General features: G+C 37.5%; 1 protein-coding gene across 1 annotated transcript in view; it reads right to left on the bottom strand.

Moving 5' to 3' along the window:
* The window catches only part of FSIP2 (fibrous sheath interacting protein 2), a 143,710-nt gene that overhangs the window by 106,091 nt on the left and 11,343 nt on the right, over nt 1-26,276 (bottom strand). The window contains exons 6-8 of the mRNA XM_070801266.1: nt 22,885-23,026; nt 18,595-18,705; nt 1,247-1,373 (exon numbers count right to left, since the gene is read on the bottom strand). Coding sequence (XP_070657367.1) covers nt 1,247-1,373; nt 18,595-18,705; nt 22,885-23,026 — 380 coding nt within the window. The remainder of the gene's footprint in view (nt 1-1,246; nt 1,374-18,594; nt 18,706-22,884; nt 23,027-26,276) is intronic.

Below are 26,276 nucleotides of genomic sequence, written 5' to 3' on the forward strand. Positions count from 1 at the left end.
TTAGAACTGGACATGGAACAAAAGATTGGTTCCAAATCTGGTAAGGAGTATGTCAAGGCTACATACTGGCACTCTGCTTATTTAACTTATTTGCAGAATACATCATGCAAAAAGCCAGGCTGGATAAAGCACAAGCTAGAATCAAGATTGCCAGGAGGAATATCAATAACCTCAGATATGCACATGACACCACGCTTATGGCAGAAAGTGAAGAAAAACTAAAGAGCCTCTTGATAAAAGTGAAAGAGGAGAGTGAAAAAGTTGGCTTAAAACTCAACATTCTGAAAACCAAGATCATGGCATCACTTCATGGCCAATAGATGGGGAAACAATGGAAACAGTGAGAGACTATTTTTGGGGGGCTCCAAAACCACTGCAGATGGTGGCTGCAGCTACGAAGTTAAAAGATGCTTGCTCCTTGGAAGGAAATCTATGACCAACCTAGACAGCATATTAAAAAGCAGAGACATTACTTTGCCAACAAAGTTCTGTCTAGTCAAGGCTATGGTTTTTCCAGTAGTCATGTATGGATGTGAGAGTTGGACTGTGAACACAGCTGAGCATTGAAAAATTGATGCTTCTGAACTTTGGTGTTGGAGTAGACTTGTGAGAGTCCCTTGGACTGCAAGGAGCTCCAACCAGTGTATTCTAAAGGAAGTCAGTCCTGAATATTCATTGGAAGGATGGATGCTGAAGCTGAAAACTCCAATACTTTGGCCACCTGATGCAAAGAACTAACTCCTTGGAAAAGACCCTGATCCTAGTAAAGATTGAAGGTGGGAGGAGAAGGGGATGACAGAGGATGAAATGTTTGAATGGCATCACTGACTCAATGGACATGAGTTTGAGTAAGCTCTGGGAGCTGGTGATGGACAGGGAAGCCTGGCATGCTGTAGTCCATGGGTTCGCAAAGAAATGGACATGGCTGAGTGACTAAACTGAACTGAGCACAAAATATGTAAGTATAAGGAAGTTGACTAGAACTGCAGTCTAGGCATGACTCTCTGCTGAATCACTTGATAAGGCTATTTTAGTTTGTTTAATTTATATATATATATATATATATATATATATATATATATATATGTCTACATTTCAACTTGAACTGTGATAGGGAAATTCCTAGAATCCTGCCCTGGTACAAAGCAGATAGCAAGCATGAGCAATTGTTTTGCAAAAGAATTTTTTACATAAATATATAGTCAAGCACTTTCTACATAGCTACATTAGATATTAATATTCTCACATTCATAATGTAGTCCATCTTGTTCTCCGTAATCATTTGTATTTTTCCTCATATCTTCCTTTTTAATGCCACTCTCTTGCATTTTTTGTAAATGATAAGCCATTTTTTTCTCTAGAAGAGCTTGTTTCTAAAATATCAAACAAGTATATTGGTTAACTTCAACTTGCTGTTTAAAGATACAAATAAATATTTAAAATGTTACAGTCTGTTGGAAATCAGCAGTCATTCTTATCCTGTGACTTGTAAGGTTATTCTGAACATAAATTTGGGAGGGTGGTAATGAGTAAATTTCCATATGTTGTCAAACAGGAAGAATATATTTAACCCTTGAATGTGAAGTCGCTCAGTTGTGTCCAACTCTTTGCGACCCCATGGACTGTAGCCTACCAGGCTTCTTGGTCCATGGGATTCTCCAGGCAAGAGTACTGGAGTGGGTTACCATTTCCTTCTCCAGGGGATCTTCCCAACCCAGGGATCAAACCCAGGTCTCCCACATTGGAGGCAGATGCTTTAACCTCTGAGCCACCAGGGAAGCCATTTAACCCTTAGATGCAGTTTTTCTCATTGCACACCTTCAGGGTATCCAGTTTCAGATCAGACATCTTCTCAATGTATTGCTCTCCTGTGATTTTAGGCAATTTCTAAATCATCTTCAGTTGGACAATTCCTTTACCAAATGTCACTCAGGTCAAACACATATAAACAGAATATTGTACATGAAATCTGGCTTCTTTTTGTCTATCTCTGGACTAATATTGACACTGGATATACCAGAAAAGAGACAGCTGCACAGAGAAAGAGCCCCAGTAATCCTCAGAGAATTCCCTAGAGGAGTAGTCAGCAAGATAATGGATTAGTACTTATAGGACTTTTATGTGAGAAACTACCCAAGACCAAGGGCTTCCCTGGTGGCTCAGATGGTAAAGCGTCTGACTGCAATGTGGGAGACCCAGGTTCAATCCCTGGGTTGGGAAGATCCCCTGGAGAAGGAAATGGCAACCCACTCCAGTACTCTTGCCTGGAAAATACCATGGACTGAGGAGCCTGGTAGACTACAGTCCATGGGGTCACAAAGAGATGGACACAACTGAGTGACTTCACTTCACCTAAGACCAAAGACAGGCCCATCCCAAATGAATCAAGGAAAAAATATTTGGTACCAATCTATGATACTTATTCTCATGAGGCTACCCAGAAAAAATTCATTAAGTCATAGAGCATTGAGTAGAGTACTAAAATGGGTCTTGCTTCTGCAGTGATGAATAACCTGTCCCAGATTCAATGTGGTTCTATTCCCATCTAACAAATATTAAAAAGCAAGACTTATTTCCAAATAACCTATCTACATCCAAGAAAAAAGAGCTAAGGAGTATTATATAAAGATGAAAATACTCAGCACACACAATAAAAAGTTCACAATATTTGGCATCCAATCAAGGAATACCGAGCATATAAAGAAGCACAGAAATATGACCCATAAAGAGAGTAATCAATCAAAAATAACCCAGAAATGATATAGATGTTAGACTTAATGATAACACTGAAATAAATAAGCTGAAAATAGAGTTACCATATGATCCTGCAATCCTATTCTTGGGCATATATATAGAGAAAACTAATTCACAAAGATGCACTCACTTCAACATTCACTGCAGCACTATTTATAATAGCCAAAACAAGGAAGTCATGTAAATGTCCACTGACAGGTGAATGGATAAAGAGGATACAATATGTGTGTATACACACACAATGGAATATTACTCAGCCATATAAAGAATGACAATGCTACTTGCAGCAACATGGATGGAACTAGAGATTATCATACTAAGTGAAATAAGTCAGAGACAAATATATATATATATATCACTTATATGTGAGATCTAAAAAATAATGCAGATGAACTTATTTACAAAGCAGAAATAGACTCACAGGCAGAGAAAAAAAATTGAAGACTGCCAAAGAGGGTAGCAGGTAATGGGTAGAGAGACAAATTAAGAGTTTGATATTAACATATACACACTTCTATATATAAAATAAGTAAAAAAGGACCTACTGCATAGCACAGGGAACTATATTCAGTATTTTCTTATTATCTATAGTGGAAAAGAATTTGGAAAAGACTTTATATATACACATGAATATATATATATATATATATATATATATATATATATAACTGAATCACTTCTGTACACATAGAACTAATACATCATTATAAACTAACTACACTTGAATTAAAAGCATAAAATAACTGAATTCCAAATATTTATAAGATAAACAAGAGACACAGAAGATATAAACAGTGCCCAGTCAATTTTAAATGTGTGAGGTAAGCAATGCATTTGGTGCATTAATGGTAGAGTTCACATTGAAGGGGAAGAGATTAATATATATTCAGAAAAAGAAACCATCCAAAGAGAAACACTGAGGGGGAAAAAAAAAAAAAAGCAAAATTAGGGAATGTGGCTAAGATGGTAGAGAAGGGAGACCCCAGGCTTCCTTCCTTGATCATGGACATACCAAAATTAAAACTATTTTCAGGGTAACTAAGAGAATGACAGGAAGACTAGCAGAAAACACTTTAATAACTAAAGACAGAAAGAAGTAGCCACAATGAGATGGGTAGGAGACAAAGAGATGTAATATAGTCTAGAGCCTCACCTTGGGGTCAGTGGCCCATAAACAACAGGATAATCACAACTGCAAAGGTTCTTCCCAAGGAGAAAAAGGTCCAAGCTCAACATTAGGCTTCCCAGCCAGAAAGGTCCTGCACCAAGAAGACAAACCTCAAGAATATCTGGCTTTGGAAGTTAGCAGGGCTTACGTATGGAAGAACCAGAGGGTGGTAGGAAATAATGACTTTGCTCTAAAAAGGCACATGCAAATATACGTTCTGAGGCCCACTGCAGAGGCAGTAAGATGAAAGAAGCATCAGACCAGCTTGTTCATCTTGGAGAGATTCTTGGAGAGACAGGAGGCAACTGGCATTCCCTTTGGGGATGGGGATGAGGGTGGCAGCCACTTTTGGAGGCCTGTTTTACTACAAGGATACCAATGCTGGCAAGTACCATTTTGGAGTCCTCCTTTTAGGTTGTTAGCACTAAGGGATGACCTGCTCACAAGGGAGCTGGCAACAGTCCTGGGACCCATCTGGGCTATACGCCCAGCCTCACTGGGACCCATCATCTTGCAACAGGGGCCTGGTCCATGCTCCATTCACCAGAGATCCCACAGCCAGTCTTACTAGGACATACATTGTCTACCAGCTGGCTGAGGCATGGGACCCTTGGACCTTTCAACCAGCTGCACCAGGACCCAGCTCTGTCCACCAGTGGGCAGGCAGCCATCACGTGAGGCAGCACTTGGCAGTCAACCAGGCCATGTAGATCTGATATGGGACACCTTTTGAGCACATAATTCTCATGACCAGAGGAGATGCTGGGCCTCAAAGGATACACCCCACATAAGTACACATCTTCAGGACTTGAAAATGTAACCAATGTATCTAATACATAGAAATAAACAAAAAGAATTAGGCAAAATGAGAGAAATATGTTCCAAACATAAAACTTCAGAAAATAACTAAATAAGGGGAGACAAGCAATCTACCTGATAAAAGAGTTCAAGATTATGGGCATTAAGATGCTCAAGGAACACAGAAGAAGATGGATGAACCAGTGAGAAGTTTAACAAGCATTAGAAAATAGAGAGGAATCAAACAGAACTAATAAAATAGCTAAAAAAACAAAACAAACAAAACACTAGAAGGAGTCAACAAATTAGCTGATACAGAGGAAGGGATCAGTGAACTGGAAGACAAAGTAGTCCGAATTACCTAAGCCTAACTGAAAAAAAGACATAAAAGTCAAACAAAATGAGTTTAAGACAATTCTAGACATCAATCATACCATAATTTGCATTACAATGGTCACAGAAGGAGGAGAAGAGAGAAGGAAAGTGGCTGAGGACTTAGATGAAGAAAAAATAGATGAAAACTTGTCTAAAGTGGGAAAGAAAACAGCCATCCATGTCCAGGGAGTACAAAGAATCACAATCAAGATCAACCAAAGAGGTTCACACCAATTTTTGGCAAAAATTAAAGAAAAGAAGGAATCTTGAAAGCAGCAGGGGAAAAGCAAATAGTTATGTATCCATAAGACTCTGAGCTAACTTTTCAGCAGAAATTTTGCACTCCAGAAAAGAGTGGTACAATATTTCAAAGTGATAAAAGGAAAAGTTACAACTAAGAATATTTGCCAAGGCTGTCATTCAAATTTGAAGGTCAGCCCATGAATTTTGTAGTTAGGTACCCAATATGCTACTGGAGATCAGTGGAGAAGTAACTCCAGAAAGAATGAAGGGATGGAGCTAAAGCAAAAACACATCCAGTTGTGGATGTGACTGGTGATAGAAGTAAGGTCCGATGCTGTAAAGAGCAATATTGCATAGGAACCTGTAATGTTAGGTCCATGAATCAAGACAAAATGGAAGTGGTCAAACAGGAGACGGCAAGAGTGAACGTCGACATTCTAGGAATCAGCGAACTAAGATGGACTGGAATGGGTGAATTTAACTCAGATGACCATTATATCTACGTCTGTGGCCAGAATCCCTTAGAAAAAATGGAGTAGCCATCATAGTCAACAAAAGAGTCCGAAATGCAGTACCTGAATGCAATCTCAAAAATGACAGAATGATCTCTGTTCATTTCCAAGGCAAACCATTCAATATCACAGTAATCCGGCCAGGAATGCTGAAGAAGCTGAAGTTGAATGGTTCTGTGAAGACCTACAAGAACTTTTAGAACTAACACTCAAAAAAAAAAAAAAAAAGTCCTTTTCATTGTAGGGGACTGGAGATCAGTCCTGAGTGTTTACTGGAAGAACTGATGTTGAAGCTGAAACTCCAATATTTTGGCCACTTGATGTGAAGAGCTGACTCATTTGAAAAGATCCTGATGTTGGGAAAGATTGAAGGCAAGAGGAGAAGGGGACAACAGAGGACAAAATAGTTAGATGGCATCACGGACTCAATGGACATGAGTTTGTGTAAACTCTGGGAGTTGGTGATGGACAGGGAGGCCTGGCGTGCTGCAATTCATGGGGTCGCAAAGAGTCAGACATGACTGAATGACTGAACTGGACTGAACTGAACTGAAAAGACCACTGAAAAGTTTTATAAGAAACCTGAAAAGGACTGCTCTAAGCAGAAAAGAGCACAACTAGAAATATGGAAAACACAAAAGGAAAAATCTCATTGGTAAAGGCACACACACAGTAAAGGCAGTGGATCAAGCACTTATAAAACTAGTAGGAAAGTTAAAAGACAAAAGTAGTAAAATCATATCCACAGTAAGTAAAGTCAAAATGAAAATTGGTTGCATGGCCGTATCCAACTCTGTGATCCCATGGACTGTAGCCTATCAGGCTCCTCTGTCCATGAAGTTCTCCAGGCACAAGTACTGGAGTGGGTTGCCATTTCCTTCTTCAGGGGATCTTCCCAACCCAGGGCTTAAACGTGGTTCTCCTGCATTGCAGGCAGATTCTTTACCAACTGAGCTACTAGGGAAGCCCAACCTGGGGGTCCAACAAAGGAACTCAGAACCCCTAGGGAATTTGACTTTGGAGGCCAGTGGGATTTGATTACAGAACTTCCACGGGACTGGGGAAACAGACTCTTGGAGGGCACAAACAAAACCTTGTGCACACCAGGAGCCAGGAGAAAGGAGCAGTGCCCTGACAAGAGACTGAGTTACACTTGACTGTGAGTGTAGTTGAGTAGTTAAGGGATGCACAAAAGGTAGTTAAGGGATGCCCCAAAATATTTAAAATATAATATGTAAAAACATTAAAAATGGAGAGGAGAATAAAACTGTAGGGTTGTTAGGAAGTATTTGAATCTAAGAGATAATCAACTAAATCAATCATATGTAATACATATATATATATATATATGATTTTAAACACACACACAGACACACACACATTTTATGCTTCCCAGGTTGCTCAGTGGTAAAGAATTTGCCTGCCAATGCAGAGGACCCAGGAGATGCAGGTTTGACCCATGAGTTGGGAAGAGCACCTGGAATAGTAAATAGCAATCCACTCCAGTACTATTGCCTAGAGAATTCTGTGGACAGAGGAGCTTGACAGGCTGCAGTCCTTGTGGTCATAAAGACAAAACTGAGCTACTGAGCATGCACATACATTTTTACAGTAACCACAAACCAAAAACATGTAGTACAACACAAAAGAAAAGAAACAAACTCAAGAATAATATTAAAGATATTCATAAAATCACAATGGAAGAGAGCAAATGATTAAATGAATGAAAAAGAACCTATAGAACAACCAGAAATCAATGAACAAAATGTAAACAAGTACATAGATATCAGTAATTATCAATACTTTATATCTAAATGGATTAAATGTTTCAATCAAATGACAGAATGGCAGAATGAATATAAAAAAATAACCCATACATATGCTGCCTGCAGGTTGATCTAAAGACACACAATTACTCAGCCATTAAAAAGAATACATTTGAATCAGTTCTAATGAGGTGGATGAAACTGGAGCCTATTATACAGAGTGAAGTAAGCCAGAAAGAAAAACACCAATACAGTATACTAACGCATATATATGGAATTTAGAAAGATGGTAACGATAACCCTGTATACGAGACAGCAAAAGAGACACTGACGTATAGAACAGTCTTATGGACTTTGTGGGAGAGGGAGAGGGTGGGAAGATTTGGGAGAATGGCATTGAAACATGTAAAATATCATGTATGAAATGAGATGCCAGTCCAGGTTCAATGCACGATACTGGATGCTTGGGGCTAGTGCACTGGGACGACCCAGAGGGATGGTATGGGGAGGGAGGAGGGAGGAGGGTTCAGGATGGGGAACACATGTATACCTGTGGTGGATTCATTTTGATATTTGACAAAACTAATACAATTATGTAAAGTTTAAAAATAAAATAAAATTAATTAAAAAAAAAATAAAGACACACAAACTGAAAGTAAGGGGATGGAGAAAGTATTCCATACAAAATTGGTGGTAGCAATACTTTTATCAGACAAAATAGACTTTCAAACATAGACTCTAACAAAAAACAAAGAGGGATATTACATAATGAAGAAAGGATTGATCTAGGAAGATATAACAATTGTAAATACCTATGTATCCAACATAGGAGCACCTAAGTACACAAAGCAAATACTAACATAGATAAAGGGAGAAATTGACAGTAACACAATAACAGTAGGGGACAATAATAACTTCACTTACATTAACTGACAGATCATTTAGACAGAAGGTCGATACAGAAACACTAGCCTTAAACAACAAATTAAATGGTGGATATATACAATATCGCATCAAAAAGCAACAGAGTACACACTCCAGTACACATGTGACATTCTCAAGGACAGATCAATCACATGTTAGGCCAGAAAACAAGTCTAAATAAATTTAAGATGACTGAAATCATATCAAGCATTTCTTCCTAGCACAATAAAATCACCACGAGAAAATTGTAAAAAAATAAAAATATGTGTATGTGGAGGCTAGACAATATGCTACTAAACAACCAACGGGTCACTGAAGAAATCAAACTAAAACTATCTGGAGACAAAAGAAAATGGAAACACAATGATCCAAAATCTATGGGAAGCAACTTTTCTAAGAGGGAACTTAAAAGAAGTTCTGAGAGGGAAGTTTACAGCAATAGAAGCTTATATCAGGGAACAAAATTCTCAAATAAACCACCTAATCTACACCCAAAGGAACTAGAAAAAGAACAAACAAACTCAGAGTTAGTAGAAGGGAAGAAGTCATACAGATCAGAGCAGAATAAATGGAACAAAGACTAAAAAAAAGTTGTAAAATATCAATGAAGATAAGATCTGGTTCTTTGAAAAGATAAACAAAATTGAAAAATCTTTAGCCAGGCTCATCAAGAAAGAGAGGGCCCAAATAAAATTAGAAGTGAAAAAGAAGTTATAATCAACATCATAAAAATACAAAATATCATAAAAGATTATGATGAACAATTATATCCCAATAAAATATACAAGCTAGAAGAAATATACATTCCTAGAAATGTATAATCTCCCAAGACTGAATTGAGAAGAAGATGAAAGATGAAAAAAGAAATTACCAGTAATGAAATTTAATCAACAGGACCAGAAGTCTTTACTGAAGAATACTACCAATATTTAAAGAAGATTTACTACCTATCCCTCTCAAACAATTCCAAAATATCAAAGAGGAAGGGAGAGTCTTCCAAACTCATTCTATGAGACCAACATCACCCTGAAACAAGACAAAAACACCACTCAAAAAAGGAAATTACAGGTCATTATCAAAGGTGGACACGGATGTAAATATCCTCAAAATATTAAAAGTCAGAATTTGAGATCACACACCATGATCAAGTGGGATTTGTCTGAAAAGTATGTTTCAGTACCTGCAAAGAAATCAATATGATACATATTAACAGTGTGAAAAACAGAAATCATACAATTATCTCAATCAGTGTAGAAAAAGGTGTTGACAAAGTTCAATATCTATTTATGATAAACACCTTCCTATGGCTGGCTCATGTTGATGTTTGGCAGAAATCAACACAATTCTGTAAAGCATTTATCCCTCAATAAAAAAATAAATCAAAAAGTTAAAAAAAAAAAACAAAAAACTCTCCACAAAGTAGGTGACAGGGGAAGCATACCCCAACATAATAAAGGTCATATGTGATAAACCTACAGCCAACATCATAGTTAATGGTGAAAAATTGAAAGCATTTCCTCTAAGATAAGGAATAAGACAAGGATGCCCCATCCCACTACTTTTATTGAATACAGTATTGGAAGTCGTTTTGAAGAGGTAGAGGAACCAGAGATAAAAGTGCCAACATCTGTTGGCTCATGGAGAAAGCAAGGGAGTTAAAAAAAAAAAAAAATCTACTTCTGCTTCGTTTACTACACTAAAACCTTTGACTATCTGGATCACAACAAACTGGAAAATTCTTATAGATGTGGGAGTACCAGACCACCTTACTTGTCTCCTGAGAAAGTTAAATGCAGGTCAAGAAGCACCAGCTAGAATGGACATGGAAAAATTGACTGGTTCCAAATTGGGAAAGGAGTTTGACAAGACTGTATACTGTCACCTTGCTTATTTAACTTAAATGCAGAGTACATCACACAAAACACTAGACTGGATGAATCACAAGCTGGAATCAAGATTGCTGGAAGAAATATCAACAACCTCAGATATGAAGATGATACCACTTTAATGGCAGAAAGTGAAGATGAACTAAAGAGCCTCTTGATGAGGGTGAAAGAGGTGAGTGAGCTGGCTTGAAACACAGCATTCAAAAAACAAAGAACATGGCATCTGGTCCCATCACTTCATGGCAAATAGAAGGGGAAAAAGTGGAAGCAGTGACAGATTTTATTTTCTTGGGCTCTAAAATTACTGAAGATGGTGACTGCAATCATGAATTTAAGACACATGCTCCTTGGAAGAAAAGCTATGGCAAATCTAGACAAGTATTCAAAAAGCAGAGGTATCACTTTGCTGACAAAAGTCCATATAGTCAAAGTTATGGCTTTTCCAGTAGTTATGTACAGACTTGAGAATTGTACCATAAAGAAGGCTGAGTACAATTTAATGCTTTTGAACTGTGGTGCTGTTCACAGAAGACTCTTGAGAGTCCCTTGGACAGCATGGAGATCAAAACAATCAATCCTAAAGGAAATCAACCCTGAATATTCATTGGAAGGACTGATGCTGAAGCTCCAATACTTTTGCCTCTTGATGCAAAGAACTGACTCACTGGAAAAGACCTTGAGGCTGTATAGACAGAAAGCAAATGGAGAAGGGGGCAACAGAGGATAAAATGGTTTGATAGCATCACTTACTCAAGGGACATGAATTAGAGCAAACTCCAAGAGATAGTGGAGGACAGAGGAGCCTGGTGAGCTACAGTTCAGGAAAGAGCAAAGAGTCAGACATAACTCAGCAACTGAACACTGGAAGTCCTAGCCATAACAGTCAGACAAGTAAAGAAATGAACTGTATCCAACTTGGAAAAGAAGATGTAAAACTGTTTGCAGATGACATGATATTATACACAGAAAATCCTAAAGATGCCCCCAAATTTATTAGAACTAATAAATGAATTCAGTAAGATTGCAGGATACAAAATTAATAATCACAAGTCATATTTCTACAAACCAACAATGAACTAACAGAAAGAGAAATTAAGGATCAATGTCATTTACAATTGCATCAAAAAGAATACATTACCTAGGAATAATTCTAACAAAGGAGATAAAAGACTTAAAATCACAAACTGTAAGACATTAATGAAATAAATTTAAAACAACACAAAAAATTGGAAAGATATACCATGCTCACAAATTGGAAGAATACTGTTAAAATGACCATATTTCCCAAGGCAATGTACAGATTTAATGTAAACCCTATTAAAATACCAATGGCATTTACAGAACCAGAACAAATAATTCTAAAATTGGTATGAAAACATAAAAGTTTTTGAGATAGATGAGGGTCTTTTCTCAAAATAATCTTGAGAAAGATGTTCAAAATCATAATCCCTGGTTTCAAACTATACGACAAAGCTACAGTAATCAAAACAGTATGTAGGTGGCACAAAAGCAGACACATTTATCATTACAACAGAAGAGACAGCCCAGAAATAAACCTGCACTTTTATGGTCAATTAATGTACAACAAAGGAGGCATAAATATACAATAGGAAAAATATAGCTTCTTCAATAAATGGTGTTGGGAAAACTGGAGAGCTAAAGGGAAAAGAAAAAACGGATTTACTTTCTCATACCATATACAAAACCAAATTAAAAATGGATTAAGAATTTAAATGTTTAAGATTTCAAATCAAAAAACTCCTAGAGAAAACAGGTATCATGATCTTTGACATAAATTTTAGCATATTATTACTAGTCTGATCTGGCTCTTTAGGCAAAAAGCAAAAATAAACAAACGAGACTGCAAAAAACTAAAACTTTTTTGGACACGTAGATTCTTGGCAAAATAAAAAGGCAGTTTACTGAATGGGAGAAGATATTTGTTAATGATATACCCAATAAAAGGTTAGTATCCAAAATATAAAATGGAATCATATAACTTATCAAAAACAAACAAATAACCCAACCAAAAATGGGCAGAGGACTTGAATGAACATTTTTCTAAAAAACATACTTATGGCCAAAAAATACATGAAAAGATGCTCAACATCATAAGTCTTCAGGAAAATGCAAATCAAAAACAGAATCAGTACCACCACACCTCTGCCAGAATGGCTATCATTAAAAACACAACTAATAACAAATGGTAAGGATGTGGACAGTGAAAAAATTGGTTTAAAGCCCAATATTCATAAAACTAAGATCATGGCATCCATTCCCATCAGTTCAGTTCAGTCACTCAGTCGTGTCTGACTCTTTGCGACCACATGAATTGCAGCACGCCAGGCCTCCCTGTCCATCACCAACTCCCAGAGTTCATTCAGACTCACGTCCATCGAGTCAGTGATGCCATCCAGCCATCTCATCCTCTGTCATCCCCTTCTCCTCCCACCCCCAATCCCTCCCAGCATCAGAGTCTTTTCCAATGAGTCCACTCTTCGCATGAGGTGGCCAAAGTACTGGAGTTTCAGCTTTAGCATCATTGCTTCCAAAGAAATCCCAGGGCTGATATCCTTCAGAATGGACTGGTTGGAACTCCTTGCAGTCCAAGGGACTCTCAAGAGTCTTCTCCAACATCACAGTTCAAAAGCATCAATCCTTTGGCACTCAGCTTTCTTCACAGTCCAACTCTCACATCCACACATGACCACTGGAAAAACCATAGCCTTGACCAGACAGACTTTTGTTGGCAAAGTAATGTCTCTGCTTTTCAATATGCTATCTAGGTTGGTCATAACTTTTCTTCCAAGAAGTAAGCGTCTCTTAATTTCATGGCTGCTGTCACCATCTGCAGTAATTTTGGAGCCCCCCAAAATAAAGTCTGACACTGTTTCCACTGTTTCCCCATCCAGTCCCATCACTTCATGGCAAATAGATGGGGAAACAGTGGAAACAGTGGCTGACTTTATTTTTCTGAACTCCAAAATCACTGCAGATGGTGATGGTGTCCAGATGGTGATGGCGTCCAGGACCTTTACTCCTTGGAAGAAAAGCAATGACCAACCTAGACAGCATATTAAAAGCAGAGACATTACTTTGTCAACAAAGGTTCATCTGGTCAAGGCTATGGTTTTTCCAGTGGTCATGTATGGATGTGAATTGGATTATAAAGAAAGCTGAGCACAGAAGAATTGATGCTTTTGAACTGTGGTGTTAGAGAAGACGCTTGAGAGTCCCTTGGAATGGAAGGAGATCTAACTAGTCCATCCTAAAGGAAATCAGTCCTAAACATTCATTGGAAGGACTGATGTTGAAGCTGAAATTCCAATACTTTAGCCACCTGATGTGATGAGCTGACTCATTGGAAAAGACCCTGATGCTGTGAAAGATTGAAGGCTGGAGGAGAAGAGGACAACAGAGGATGACATGGTTGGATGGCATCACCAACTCAATGGACATGAGTTTGGGTAGACTCCGGGAGTTGGTGGTGGACATGCTATAGTCCATGGGGCTGAACAGAGTCGGACATGACTGAGCAAATGAACTGAACTGAACTTCAGGATGAGGAGAAAATGGAACCCTCAAGGCACTGTTGTCTGGATTATAAATTATAAGCTGGTAGAAGCCACCACAGAAAACAGTACGTAAAATCCTAAAAAAAAAAAAAAAAAAAATAGAGCTACCATATGACACAGCAATTTCACTTCTGGATATTTAATCAAAGGAAATACAAACACTAATACAAAAGATGCAGGCATTCAAGTATTCACTGCAGTAGTATTAACAATAACCAGGAAAAGGAAGCAACCCAAGTGTTCATCCATAGTCAAATGGATAACTAAGATGTGGTCACACACATTGGAATATTATTTAGCCATTAAAAATACTAAATCTTGCCATTTGTGACAACATGGACAATCTAAAAGTATTCTGCTAAGTGAAATAATTCACATTAAGACAAATGCAACATATATCAAATGTAGAAGCTAAAAAATAAAACTAACAAATTCAGATACAGACAAGAAACAGGTGGTTTCCAGAAAGGAGTTTGGTGGGAAGCAGATGTAGGGTATTAAGAGGTACAAATCTCAAGTTATCTAACGAATTAGAGGGACAAAATATACAGCGTCTGGAATACAGTCAATAATATAAATCAGCTTGTATAACAAAGTTTACTAGACTTATTGTGGTGATCATTTTATAATGTATGGATGTGTAAAATCATTATATAATACACCCGAAGCTGACATTGTACATTGTAATACTATACACTGACTATATTTCAATTAAAGAACCACAAAATGAAAAACATCATTAAGGTCTGGTGCAATGTCAAGCAGCCTAATAGCTCTGTAGAGAGGCAAGCAGGACAAAATAAATATTTGACAATAATGTCCATGATAATCACTTCTATTAAACATTATACTGGAGGTTCTAGCCAATGCAATCAGGCAAGAGAAGGAACTAAAAACTCATCCATGTTTAATGAGCACCAAGATCATTTGTAGAACCATGATCATTATGTCGAACATCAGTTGGCACCTACAATAAAACTAATAGAGCTAGTAAGTGTTTTTATCCATATAAGATATAAGATGAATATTAAAAATTGATTTCCTATATCCCAACATAAAATAATTGGAATTTAAAATACAAATTACAATAAATTATGAAATATATAGGAATAAATCTAGCAAAAGATGTGTAAAAGCTGTACACTTCAAATTATATAAGTACATGATAAGAAAAATTAAGAAGACATAAATAAATAGAGGTGTTTGGTTCATGAGTTGGAAGATCCAATATAATCAAGAGATCAATTCTGCCCAAAATGACCTATACAGTCAATACAATTCCCATCAAAATCTCAGCAAAATTTCCTGGCAAACATGTACAACATGGTTTTAAAATATATATAGAAATATAAATGTAAATATAGATTAACCAAAACAACTCTGAAACAGAAAAACAAACTTGGAAAACTAAAATGACTTATTTAAAGAATTATTAAATGTATAATCAAGATAAGACAAACAGGTCAAAAAACAGAAAAAAGGAGTAAAGTTAGTAAACTGCTGCTGCTGCTAAGTTGCTTCAGTCGTGTCCGACTCTGTGCGACCCCATAGACAGCAGCCCACCAGGCTCCCCCGTCCCTGGGATTCTCCAGGCAAGAACACTGCAGTGGGTTGCCATTTCCTTCTCCAATGCATAAAAGTGAAAAGTCAAAGTGAAGCTGCTCAGTCGTGTCCGACTCTTAGCGACCCCATGGACTGCAGCCTACCAGGCTCCTCCATCCATGGGATTTTCCAGGCAAGAGTACTGGAGTGGAGTGCCACTGCCTTCTCCTGAAACTCATTTTTGACAAAGAAGCTAAGATAAATCTCTTATCTTAAGTTTTTGATAACTCTGCAACAAACACATACTTTGAGTAAAAATACAGGTAATGTCAAATCTAAAAGAAAATATAGATTATACTAAGAAACAAAAATGAATTGAAAAGCTTTTATATTAAAACATAATTCAAAAACCCAATTTAGAATAGTTGCACTGGAAATACCAACAATTCAAACTGCTCTGCCATTAAGATTCCTCAAGCAGCCTGTGGTATTACCATGCCTACCATGAATGTTCATGTTTAATGGGCACGCCCAGTGCCAGAATTTGATTGAGACTAAAGTTTATGGAGACACAGTAAATGTCATCAGGTGAAAATTAAGAGGAAACCTGGGGCACTCTGTTGCTACACATAAAAGAATGAAATTAGAATATTCACTAACACCATACACAAAAATAAACTCAAAATGGATCAAAGACCTAAATGTAAGGCCAAATGTTATAAGACTCTTAAGAGGAAAGTATAGCCAGAACACTCTTTGACATAAATTACAACTATATCTTTTTTTGATCCACCTCCTAGAGTAATGAAAAGAAAAAGGGAAAGAAAAAAGGACCTAATTAAACTTAAAAGCTTCTGCACAGCAAAAGAAACCATAAACAAAAAGAGAGATATATTTGCAAATGAGACAGAAAAGGAATTAGTCTCCAAAATTTACAAACAGCCCCTTCAGCTCAGACAGAAAAATACACAGCCCAATCAAAAATAAGCAGAAGATCTAAACAGACATTTCTCCAAAGGCATACAGATGGCCAAAAGACAGTAGTTCTATTTTTAGTTTTTTAAGGAATCTCCATACTATTCTCCATAGTGGTTGTACCATTACATTGTCATAACAGTGTAGAAGGGTTCCCTTTTTGCCTCTACACCTTCTCCAGCATTGTTTGTTTGTAGACTTTTTGATGATGATCATTTTGACCAGTATGAGGTGATACCATATTGTAGTTTTGATTTGCATTTATCTGATAATTAGTGCAGAATAACATGGAGATTCCTTAAAAAACTAAAAATAGAACTACTATACATGACCTAGTAACCCCACTCCTGGCCACGTATCCAGAGAAAACTATAATCCAAAAGGATACACACACTCCAGTGTTCACTGCAGCATTATTCACAATAGCCAAAACATGGAAACAATTTAAATGTCCATTGATAGAGGAATGGATAAAGAAGATGTGGTACATATATATAACAGAAAAGTACTCAGCCATGAAAAATGAAATAATGCCATTTGTAGTAACATAGATGACCTGGATAGAGATTATCACACTAAGTCAGGTAGAAAAGACAAATATTTTATGATATCACTCATATGTAAAATAAAATTAAAAAAAAATGAACTTATTCACAAAACAGAAACAGACTTACAGATATGGAAAACAAACTTACGGTTACAAAAGAGGAAATGTGAGGGGGTGGAGGAATAAATCAGAAGCCTGTGATAACACACACAAAACACTACTATATATATGACAGATAACCAACAAGGACCTACTGCATAGCACAGTAAACTCTACTCAGTGTTCTGTGATAACCTACATGAGAAAAGAATCTAAAATGGAATGAATACATGTATTACTGAATCACTTTTCTATACACCTGAACCTAACTCAACACTGTAAATCAACTATGTGCTATGCTTAGTCGCTCAGTCATGTCCAACTCTGTGACCTCACGGACTGTAGCCCACCAGGCTGCTCTGTCCATGGAGATTCTCCAGGCAAGAATACTGGAGTGAACTGCCACGGTCTCCTCCAGGGGATCTTTCCAACCTATGGATCAAACTCAAGTCTCCTGCACTGCATTCCAATAAAAAACTGGTGAAAAATTAAATATTAGAAAATAATAATTATAGTAAATTCAAGTAAGCTGAGATTTCCATATGAACAACGAGTCACTAACAATACTAAAATGTACATGTAGGAAGTCTAGAGGGCTTCCCTAGGGGTCGCAAGAGTCAGACATGACTTAGCAACTAAACACCACCACCGCAATGGTAGAATAAAATATTAATATATTTCAATTTCAATATTTAAAAAATTATATAGCAGTGTATATCAGTATAACCAAACTATGTAAATCTTACACTTACACATAGGTTTGTCAACAAGAAATTACCTAAAATAATTATTTAGATTAGATTATTTTAGATAACATTTATTGACATAGAGTTGTCAATGTTGTTTTGTTATTAAAAAAGTGAAGAATCTGTAAGGAATAATAACATGAATGTATGTGTTAATTCAAACATATAAACATTTACAGAAGTATTATACAATGTGTAAGAATACAGTGGTGTGTGTATATATACCAATAAATAAATATGGTGGTGATGGAATTACAAATGAATTTTATTTCTCTTTATACTGATTTATACTCTAAATCATAAAATATTACATATTATTTAAAGTTCAAAACAAGTATTCTGAGAAGATTAACTGGTGGGGAAAAACTGAGAACTTGCTTCAAAATTCTAATAAAAACAATCAGTTATATAAATTTTTTCTACAGGAATTACAAGTATAGTTTATGGTGTGAGATAAAGTCAAAAGTAGCTTTATCAAATAATAGTGAAGTACTTTTTATATTACAGCCACAATAAAATACAACCAAAATACAATAAAAATTTTATAACTTTCACTTGGTATAATACAAATCATTTGGGGTAACTGTTCTATTGCCATCTCACAAAGTGGACTACATTCAAAAATGAAAACTATCAAAAGCACATCCTCAATCAGCCCCAATCAGAGGTTAAATCTCACCCTACCTTCTTGTCACTCTCTTCTCTGCTTTTACGCCGTTGTTCCTCTATCCTAGCTTCTCTTTTCACATCTTCTCCAATCCTTGTCAGAAGTAACATCTCTTTTGTCTTCCATTCCTAAAGAGCACCATGTTACCATATTCAGTATGCATACACAATTAACCTCTATATTTTTTCCACTACCAAAAAGCAAGTTATTTAGAACAAGTCAAGGTGAAAAAGTAATTGCAGTTCTGTGAATTTTAAACCATTAAAAATAGGCTTAAGCACATCTTTATTAATCAAAATAGGCACTGTTACAATCAATGCATTTTGGCCACTGAGAAATAAGTTTGCTGTAGCATAAAAATCTGTGCTTCGTGATTCACTGAACTCTTGGAAACCATTTTCTGCTTCCTGCTGGTTGTGGAAGTGCTTTCCAAGCAAAAAGTTGTCGAGATGCCTGAAGAAGTGATAGTCAGTTGGTGAGAGATCAGTTGAATATGGCAGATGAGGCAAAATTTCAAAGTGAAATTCATTCAACTTTTGAAGCACTAGTCGTACGATGTATGGTTGGGCATTATCAAGAAGTGGACACATTTTCATGACCAGTGCCAGCTGCAGGCATTGCAGTTTTCGGTGCATCTCATTGATTTGCTGAGCATACTTCTCAGATATAATGGTTTTGATGGGGATTCAGAAAGCTATAGTGGGTTAAGCTGATAGCAGATGACCAAATAGTGACCATGACATTTTATTGGTGCAAGTTTGCTTTAGGAAGTATTTTGGAGCTTTTTCTTGGTCCGACAACTGAGCTGGTCATCTCATTGCTAGTTGTCACATAAAATCAACTTTTCGCCATACATCACAATTTGATTGAGAAATGGTTCATTGTTGTTGTGTAGAATAAGATGACACTTCAACGATTTTTTAATTTGCAGTCAGCACATTAGGTATCCACTTAACAAGCTTTTTTACCTTTCCAATTTGCTTCAAAAGCCAAATGACCATAGAATAGTAAAAGTTCAGTTCTTTGGCAACTTCTCAGGTAGTTCTTCTATCAGCTTTGATGGAAGATCAGCTTCGATGATCTCAATTGGTTGGTGTCAGCTTTCAAAGGCCATCCACTGTGCTCGTCATCTTCAAGGCTCTCGTTTCCTTTGCAAAACTTAACAGCCACTACACTACAGGTTCATTAGCAGTTCCTGGGCCAAATGCATCAATGATGTTGTGAGTTGTCTCCACTGCTTTACGACCCATTTTGAAGTTGAATAAGAAAAGTGCTCAAACTTGCTCTTTGTCTAGCATATCTGTTTGCTGTTGTTGTTCAGTCGCCAAGTCATGTCTGACTCTTCATGACCCCATAGCATGTTAGGCTTCCCTGTCCTTCACCATCTCCCAGAGCTTGCCCATGATCATGTATTGTATTGGTGATTCAATAAACCATCTCATCCCTTGTCACCTGCTTCTTCTGCCAACAATATTTCTCAGCATCAGAGTGTTTTCCAATGAGTCAGCTGTTCAAATCAGGTGGCCAAGGCATTGGAGCTTCAGCATCAGTCATTCTAATGAATATTTAGGGTTGATTTCCTTTAAGATTGATTGGTTTGTTTTCTTTCCTGTCCAAGGGACTCTCAAGAGTCACCTCCAGCACCAGAGTTCAAAAGCATTAATTTCTCAGCATTCTCCCTTCTTTACTGTCCAGCTCTCACAACTATACCTGACTACTGGAAAGGCCATAGCCTTAACTATATGGACCTTTGTTGGAAAAGGGATTTTTTGCTTTTTAACACACTGTCTAGGTTTGTCATAGCTTTCCTGCCAAGAAACAGTTCAGTCAGTTTAGTCGCTAAGTCGAGTCCAACTCTGTGTGAACAAATGGCCTGCAACATGACAGGCTTCCCTGTCCATCACCAACTCCTGAAACTTGCTCAAACTCATGTCTATTGAGTTGATGATGCCATCCAACCATCTTATCCTCTGTTGTCCCCTTCTTCTCCTGCCTTTGATCTTGTCCACCATCAAGGTCTTTTCCAATGAATTAGTTCTTTGCATCAGATGGCCAAAGTATTGGGGTTTCCGCTTCAGCATCCATCCTTCTGATGAATATTCAGCTGCCCATCATGCTTTCCTTTAGGATGGACTGATTTCCTTTAGGTTTGATTTGTTTGAACTCCCTGCAGTCCAAGGGACTCTCAAGAGTTTTCTCCAACACCACAGTTCAAAAGCATCAATTCTTCAGCACTCAGCTTTCTTTATAGTCAAACTCTCACATCCATACATGACTACTGGGAAACCATAGCTTTGACTAAATGAACCTTTGTTGCCAAAGTAATGTCTCTGCTTTTTAATATGCTGTCTAGGTTGGTCCTAGCTTTTCTTCCAAGGAGCAAGCATCTTTTAATTTCTTGGCTGCAGTCACCATCTGCAGTGATTTTGGAGCCCCCCCCCCAAAAAAAAAAAGAAAAGTCTGTCACCATTTCCATTGTTTCCCCATCTATTTGCCATGAAGTGCTGGGACCAGATGCCATGATCTTAGTTTTCTGAATGTTGAGTTTTAAGCCAACTTTTTCACTCTCCTCTTTCACTTTCAAGAGGCTCTTCAGTTCTTCACTTTCTGCCATAAGGGTGATGTCATCTACATATCTGAGGTTACTGATATTTCTCCTGACAATCTTGATTCCAACTTGTGTTTCATCCAGCCCAGCATTTTTCATGATGTATTCTGCATATAAGTCAAATAAGCAGGGTGACAATATACACCCTTGAGCATTTTTCATGATGTACTCTGCATATAAGTCAAATAAGCAGGGTGACAATATACACCCTTGATGTACTCCTTTCCCTATTTGTTACCAGCAAATTCTCTATGATCCAGCAAATGTTGACATTTAGATCTCTAGTTCTTTTGCCTTTTCTAAACCCAGTTTGAACATCTGGAAGTTCTTGGTTCACATAATACTGAAGCCTAGCATGCAGGAATTTGAGCAGAGCCTTACTAGCATGAGTGCAATTGTCTGGTGATTTGAACATTCTTTAGTACTGCCCTTCTTGGGAACTGGGATTAGGATTGACCTCTTCCAATCATTTCCCTAGTCTAAAATAAATCTGCCAGGTATACACACTGAGGAAATCAGAAGGGAAAGAGACACGTGTACCCCAATGTTCATCACAGCACTGTTTATAATAGCCAGGACATGGAAGCAACCTAGATGTCCATCAGCAGATGACTAGATAAGAAAGCAGTGGTACATATACACAATGGAGTATTACTCAGCCATTAAAAAGAATACATTTGAATCAGTTCTAATGAGGTGGATGAAACTGGAGCCTATTATACAGAGTGAAGTAAGCCAGAAAGAAAAACACCAATACAGTATACTAACGCATATATATGGAATTTAGAAAGATGGTAACAATAACTCTGTATATGAGACAGCAAAAGAGACACTGGTGTATAGAACAGTCTTATGGACTCTGTGGGAGAGGGAGAGGGTGGGAAGATTTGGGAGAATGGCATTGAAACATGTAAAATATCCTGTATGAAATGAGTTTCCAGTCCAGGTTCGATGCACGATACTGGATGCTTGGGGCTGGTGCACTGGGACAACCCAGAGGGATGGTATGGGGAGGGAAGACGGAGGAGGGTTCAGGATGGGGAACACATGCATACCTGTGGTGGATTCATTTCGATATTTGACAAAACTAATACAATTTTGTGAAGTTTAAAAATAAAATAAAATTGTAGTTGGAAAAAAAAAATAAAAACAATCTAAAAAAATAAATAAAAAAATAAACAAGTAATAAGTCATTAGAAAAAAACATAAAAGGAAGAAATGTACATTAAAATGATATATAACATAACCACATTTACTTAAGAATGCATTCCAATATCAAATAGCAACATTCAGCAATGCAAAATTGCAATTACTTTTGCACTAACCTAATAAAATCATTCATTGGCTCTAGAATGGGCTTTCTTTACTTTACTGCACTCCTATTAGGAATGCAGGGGTGTTTAACTAAATCTAAATTTAAAATGTTTTCCTCTCCACACTGAGGGCTATAATGGACTAAAACAGTATCTAGTAACTTTCCCCATCATCACTTTAAGAGCAGATACTGGCTCATACACACAGTGTGTGGTGTCATCCTTATTTTATGTAACAACTTATGATTACAGCTGTGGAGAAAGCTCAATGTGGGTAAAATGTTTAGACCTGACATTACCTGAAGAAGCATGATGGACAGCTCAACTTATTTACAAATGAATAACTGTACACAATTTTTCTCTAGTTTAAATTTGCTGTCTCTCACCTCTTCAATTTTTCTACGAAGACTAAGTTTTCTTCTTGCATGTTCTCGCTGTCGTCTTTCTTCTCTATCCATTCGGAGCAGGCGTTGCTCTTCAGCTGTGTGCTCAAGATGTTCTAATTCCCTCCTTATCATATCCAGATATCTAAGTAAAAGCAAATGTAAGTCATGGTGAACTAGGAGTTTTGCTTACAATGACATCATCTGCTTTGATATTCCAAAACTACCTCCTTGCTTGCTTTATTTCTTGAGCTTATATATATATAAGCTTATATATATATAGATAGATATATATATATCTGTTATTGTAGCCAAGAAAAGGATAAATGTGAGGCATATTATTAAAAACATTTTGCATAGTACCTATTCACAATAGATTTAGGAATATATGTTTGCAAAGAAGGTTGAAATAACTGAAACAGTGACTTCAAATTTGGAAAAATGATTTAGATTTTCTAAGAAAAGATGTATGTTGATTCCCTTGTAATTTAAAAGGCCTTGAACACATCTTCCATGTATAGTCTGGGTCTCTGGTATGTCTCTGTGTTACAAAATTACTATGGAACATAGCAGTTAGGAAATGCAGCTTAATTCCACAGCTTAATGAAGGAGGAGGAAAAAATATATATATTTTCACTTCCTAAGAGATGGTCTTGACCATGGAAAGGTAATGATTGAACATGAACAGATGGCATCTAAAGAGCTTGCCCCTTCATGGATCACTGCCTTGTCATGATCGAGGGGCTTGCATAACTCAATGAAGCTATGAGCCATGCCATGTAGGGCCACCTAAAATGGACAGATCATAGTGGAGAGTTCTGACAAAATGTGATCTACTGGAGGAGGCAATGGCAAACCACTCCAGTATACTAGCCATGAGAACTCCAAGAACTGTATAAAAGGGCCAAAAAATATGACACCAAAAGATGAGGTCCTCATGTTGGAAGGTTACCAATATGCTACTGGGGAAGAGAGGAGGACGACTACTAATAGCTCCAGAAAGAATGAAGCAGCTAGGCCAAAGCAAAGCTCAGTTGTGGATGTGTCTGGTGATGAAAGTAAACTCCAGTGTTGTAAAGTAAAGTATTGCACAGGAACATGGAATGTTAGGTCCATGAATCAAGGTAAATTGGATATGGTCAAGCAGGAGATGGCAAGAGTGAACACTGACATCTTAGGAATCAGTGAACTGAAATGGACAAGAATGGGTGAATTTAATTCAGTTGACCATTATTTCCACTACTGAGGGAAAGAATACCATAGAAAAAAATGGAGTAGCCCTCATAATCAACAAAAGTGTCTGAAATGCAGTACTTGGATGCAGGCTTAAAAACAATAGAATGATCTTGGTTCGTTTTCAAAGCAAACCATTCAACATCACAGTAATCCAAGTCTATGCCCCAACCACTGATGCCAAATAAACTGAAGTTGACCAGTCTATGAAGACCTAGAAGACCTCCTAGAATTAACACCCCTCCTCCAAAAGATATTATGTTCATTATAGGGGATTGGAATGCAAAAGTAGGAAGACAAAAGATTCCTGGAATAACAGGCAAGTTTGGCCTTAAAATACAAAATGAAGCAGAGCAAAGGCTAACAGAATTCTGTCAAGAAAACACACTGGTCATAGCAACCACCCTTTGTTAACAACACAAGAGATGACTTTACACATGGACATTACCAATGGTCAATACTGAAATCAGGTTGATTACATTTTCTGGAGCCGATAATGAAAAAGCTGTATTCAATAAGAAAAAACAAGAACTGGAGCTGACTGTGGCTCAGATAATCAGTCCGTCATAGCAAAATTCTGGATTAAAGAAAGTGGGGAAACAACTAGGCCAGGCAGGAACAACATAAATTACATTCCCTATGAATATACAGTGGAGGTGATGAATAGATTCAAGGGATTGGATCTAGCAACCAGAGTTCCTGAAGAACTAGGGACAGAGATCTGTAATACAGTACAGAAGGCAGAGAACAAAACCATGCCAAGGAAAAGAAATGCAAGAAGGCAAAGTGGTTATCTGAGAAGGCTTTACACATAGCTGAGGAAAGAAGAGAAGCAAAAAGCAAGGGAGAAATGGAAAAGGTATACCCAACTAAATGCAGAGTACCAGATAATAGCAAGGGAAGACAAGAGGGCATTCTTCAATGAACAATGCAAAGAAATAGAGGAAAACAACAGAAAGGGTTTAAGACTAGAAGATCTCTTCAAGAAAACTGGAAATTATCAAAGGAACATTTCATCCAAAGATGGGCATAAAAAAGGACAGAAACAATACAGACATAACAGAAGCAGAAGAGATCAAGAAGAGATGGAAAGAATACACAGAAGAACTGTACAAAAAAGATCTTAATGACCCAGATAACCACAATGGTGCAGTCTCTCACTCAGAGCCAGACCATCTGGAGTGTGAAGTCAAGTCAGCCTTAGAAGACACTGCTGCCAATAAAGCTAGTGAAGGTGATGGAATTCCAGCAGAGCTTTTTAAAATCCTGAAAGATGATGCTATTAAAGCGCTGCACTCTTTAGGGCAACAAATTTGGAAAACCCAGCAGTGGCCCCAGGAACAGAAAGGGTCAATCCTCCACCCAATTCCCAAGAAACGAAGTACTAAAGAATGTTCAAACCACCAGACAACTGCACATATCTCCCATGCCACTAAGTGTATGCTCAAAATCCTCCAAGCTAAGCTTCAACATCGGAGAAGGCAATGGCAGCCCACTCCAGTACTCTTGCCTGGAAAATCCCATGGATGGAGGAGCCTGGTGGGCTGCAGTCCATGGGGTTGCTGAGGGTTGGACACGACTGAGCGACTTCACTTTCACTTTTCATTTTCATGCATTGGAGAAGGAAATGGCAACCTGCTCCAGTGTTCTTGCCTGGAGAATCCCAGGGACAGGGGAGCCTGGTGAGCTGCCGTCTATGGGGTCGCACAGAGTCGGACACGACTGAAGTGACTTAGCAGTAGCAAGCTTCAACATTACATGAACCGAGGAACTTCCAGATGTTCAAATTTGGTTTAGAAAAGGCAAGAGGAACCAGAGATCAAATTGCCAACATTTGCTGAATCATAGAGAAAGCAAGGGAATTCCAGAAAAAAACATCTACCTCTGTTTCATTGACTATGCTAAAGCCTTTAACTGTGTGGATCATAACAAAACTGTTGAAAACCCTTAAAGAAATGGGAATACCAAGACCATTTTAATCTGTCTCCTGAGGAACCTGTATGCAGGTCAAGAAGCAAAAGTTAGAACCCTATATGGCATAGCTGACTGGTTCAGGATTGAGAAAGGAGTATGATTTCTCCTTTAGGCTGTTTATTGTCACCGTGTTTATTTAACTTATACGCAGAGCATATCATGAGAAATGCCAGGCTGGATGAGTTACA

Source organism: Bos indicus, chromosome 2 (genome assembly GCF_029378745.1).
Source record: "Bos indicus isolate NIAB-ARS_2022 breed Sahiwal x Tharparkar chromosome 2, NIAB-ARS_B.indTharparkar_mat_pri_1.0, whole genome shotgun sequence".
NCBI classification, from domain to species: domain Eukaryota; kingdom Metazoa; phylum Chordata; class Mammalia; order Artiodactyla; family Bovidae; genus Bos; species Bos indicus.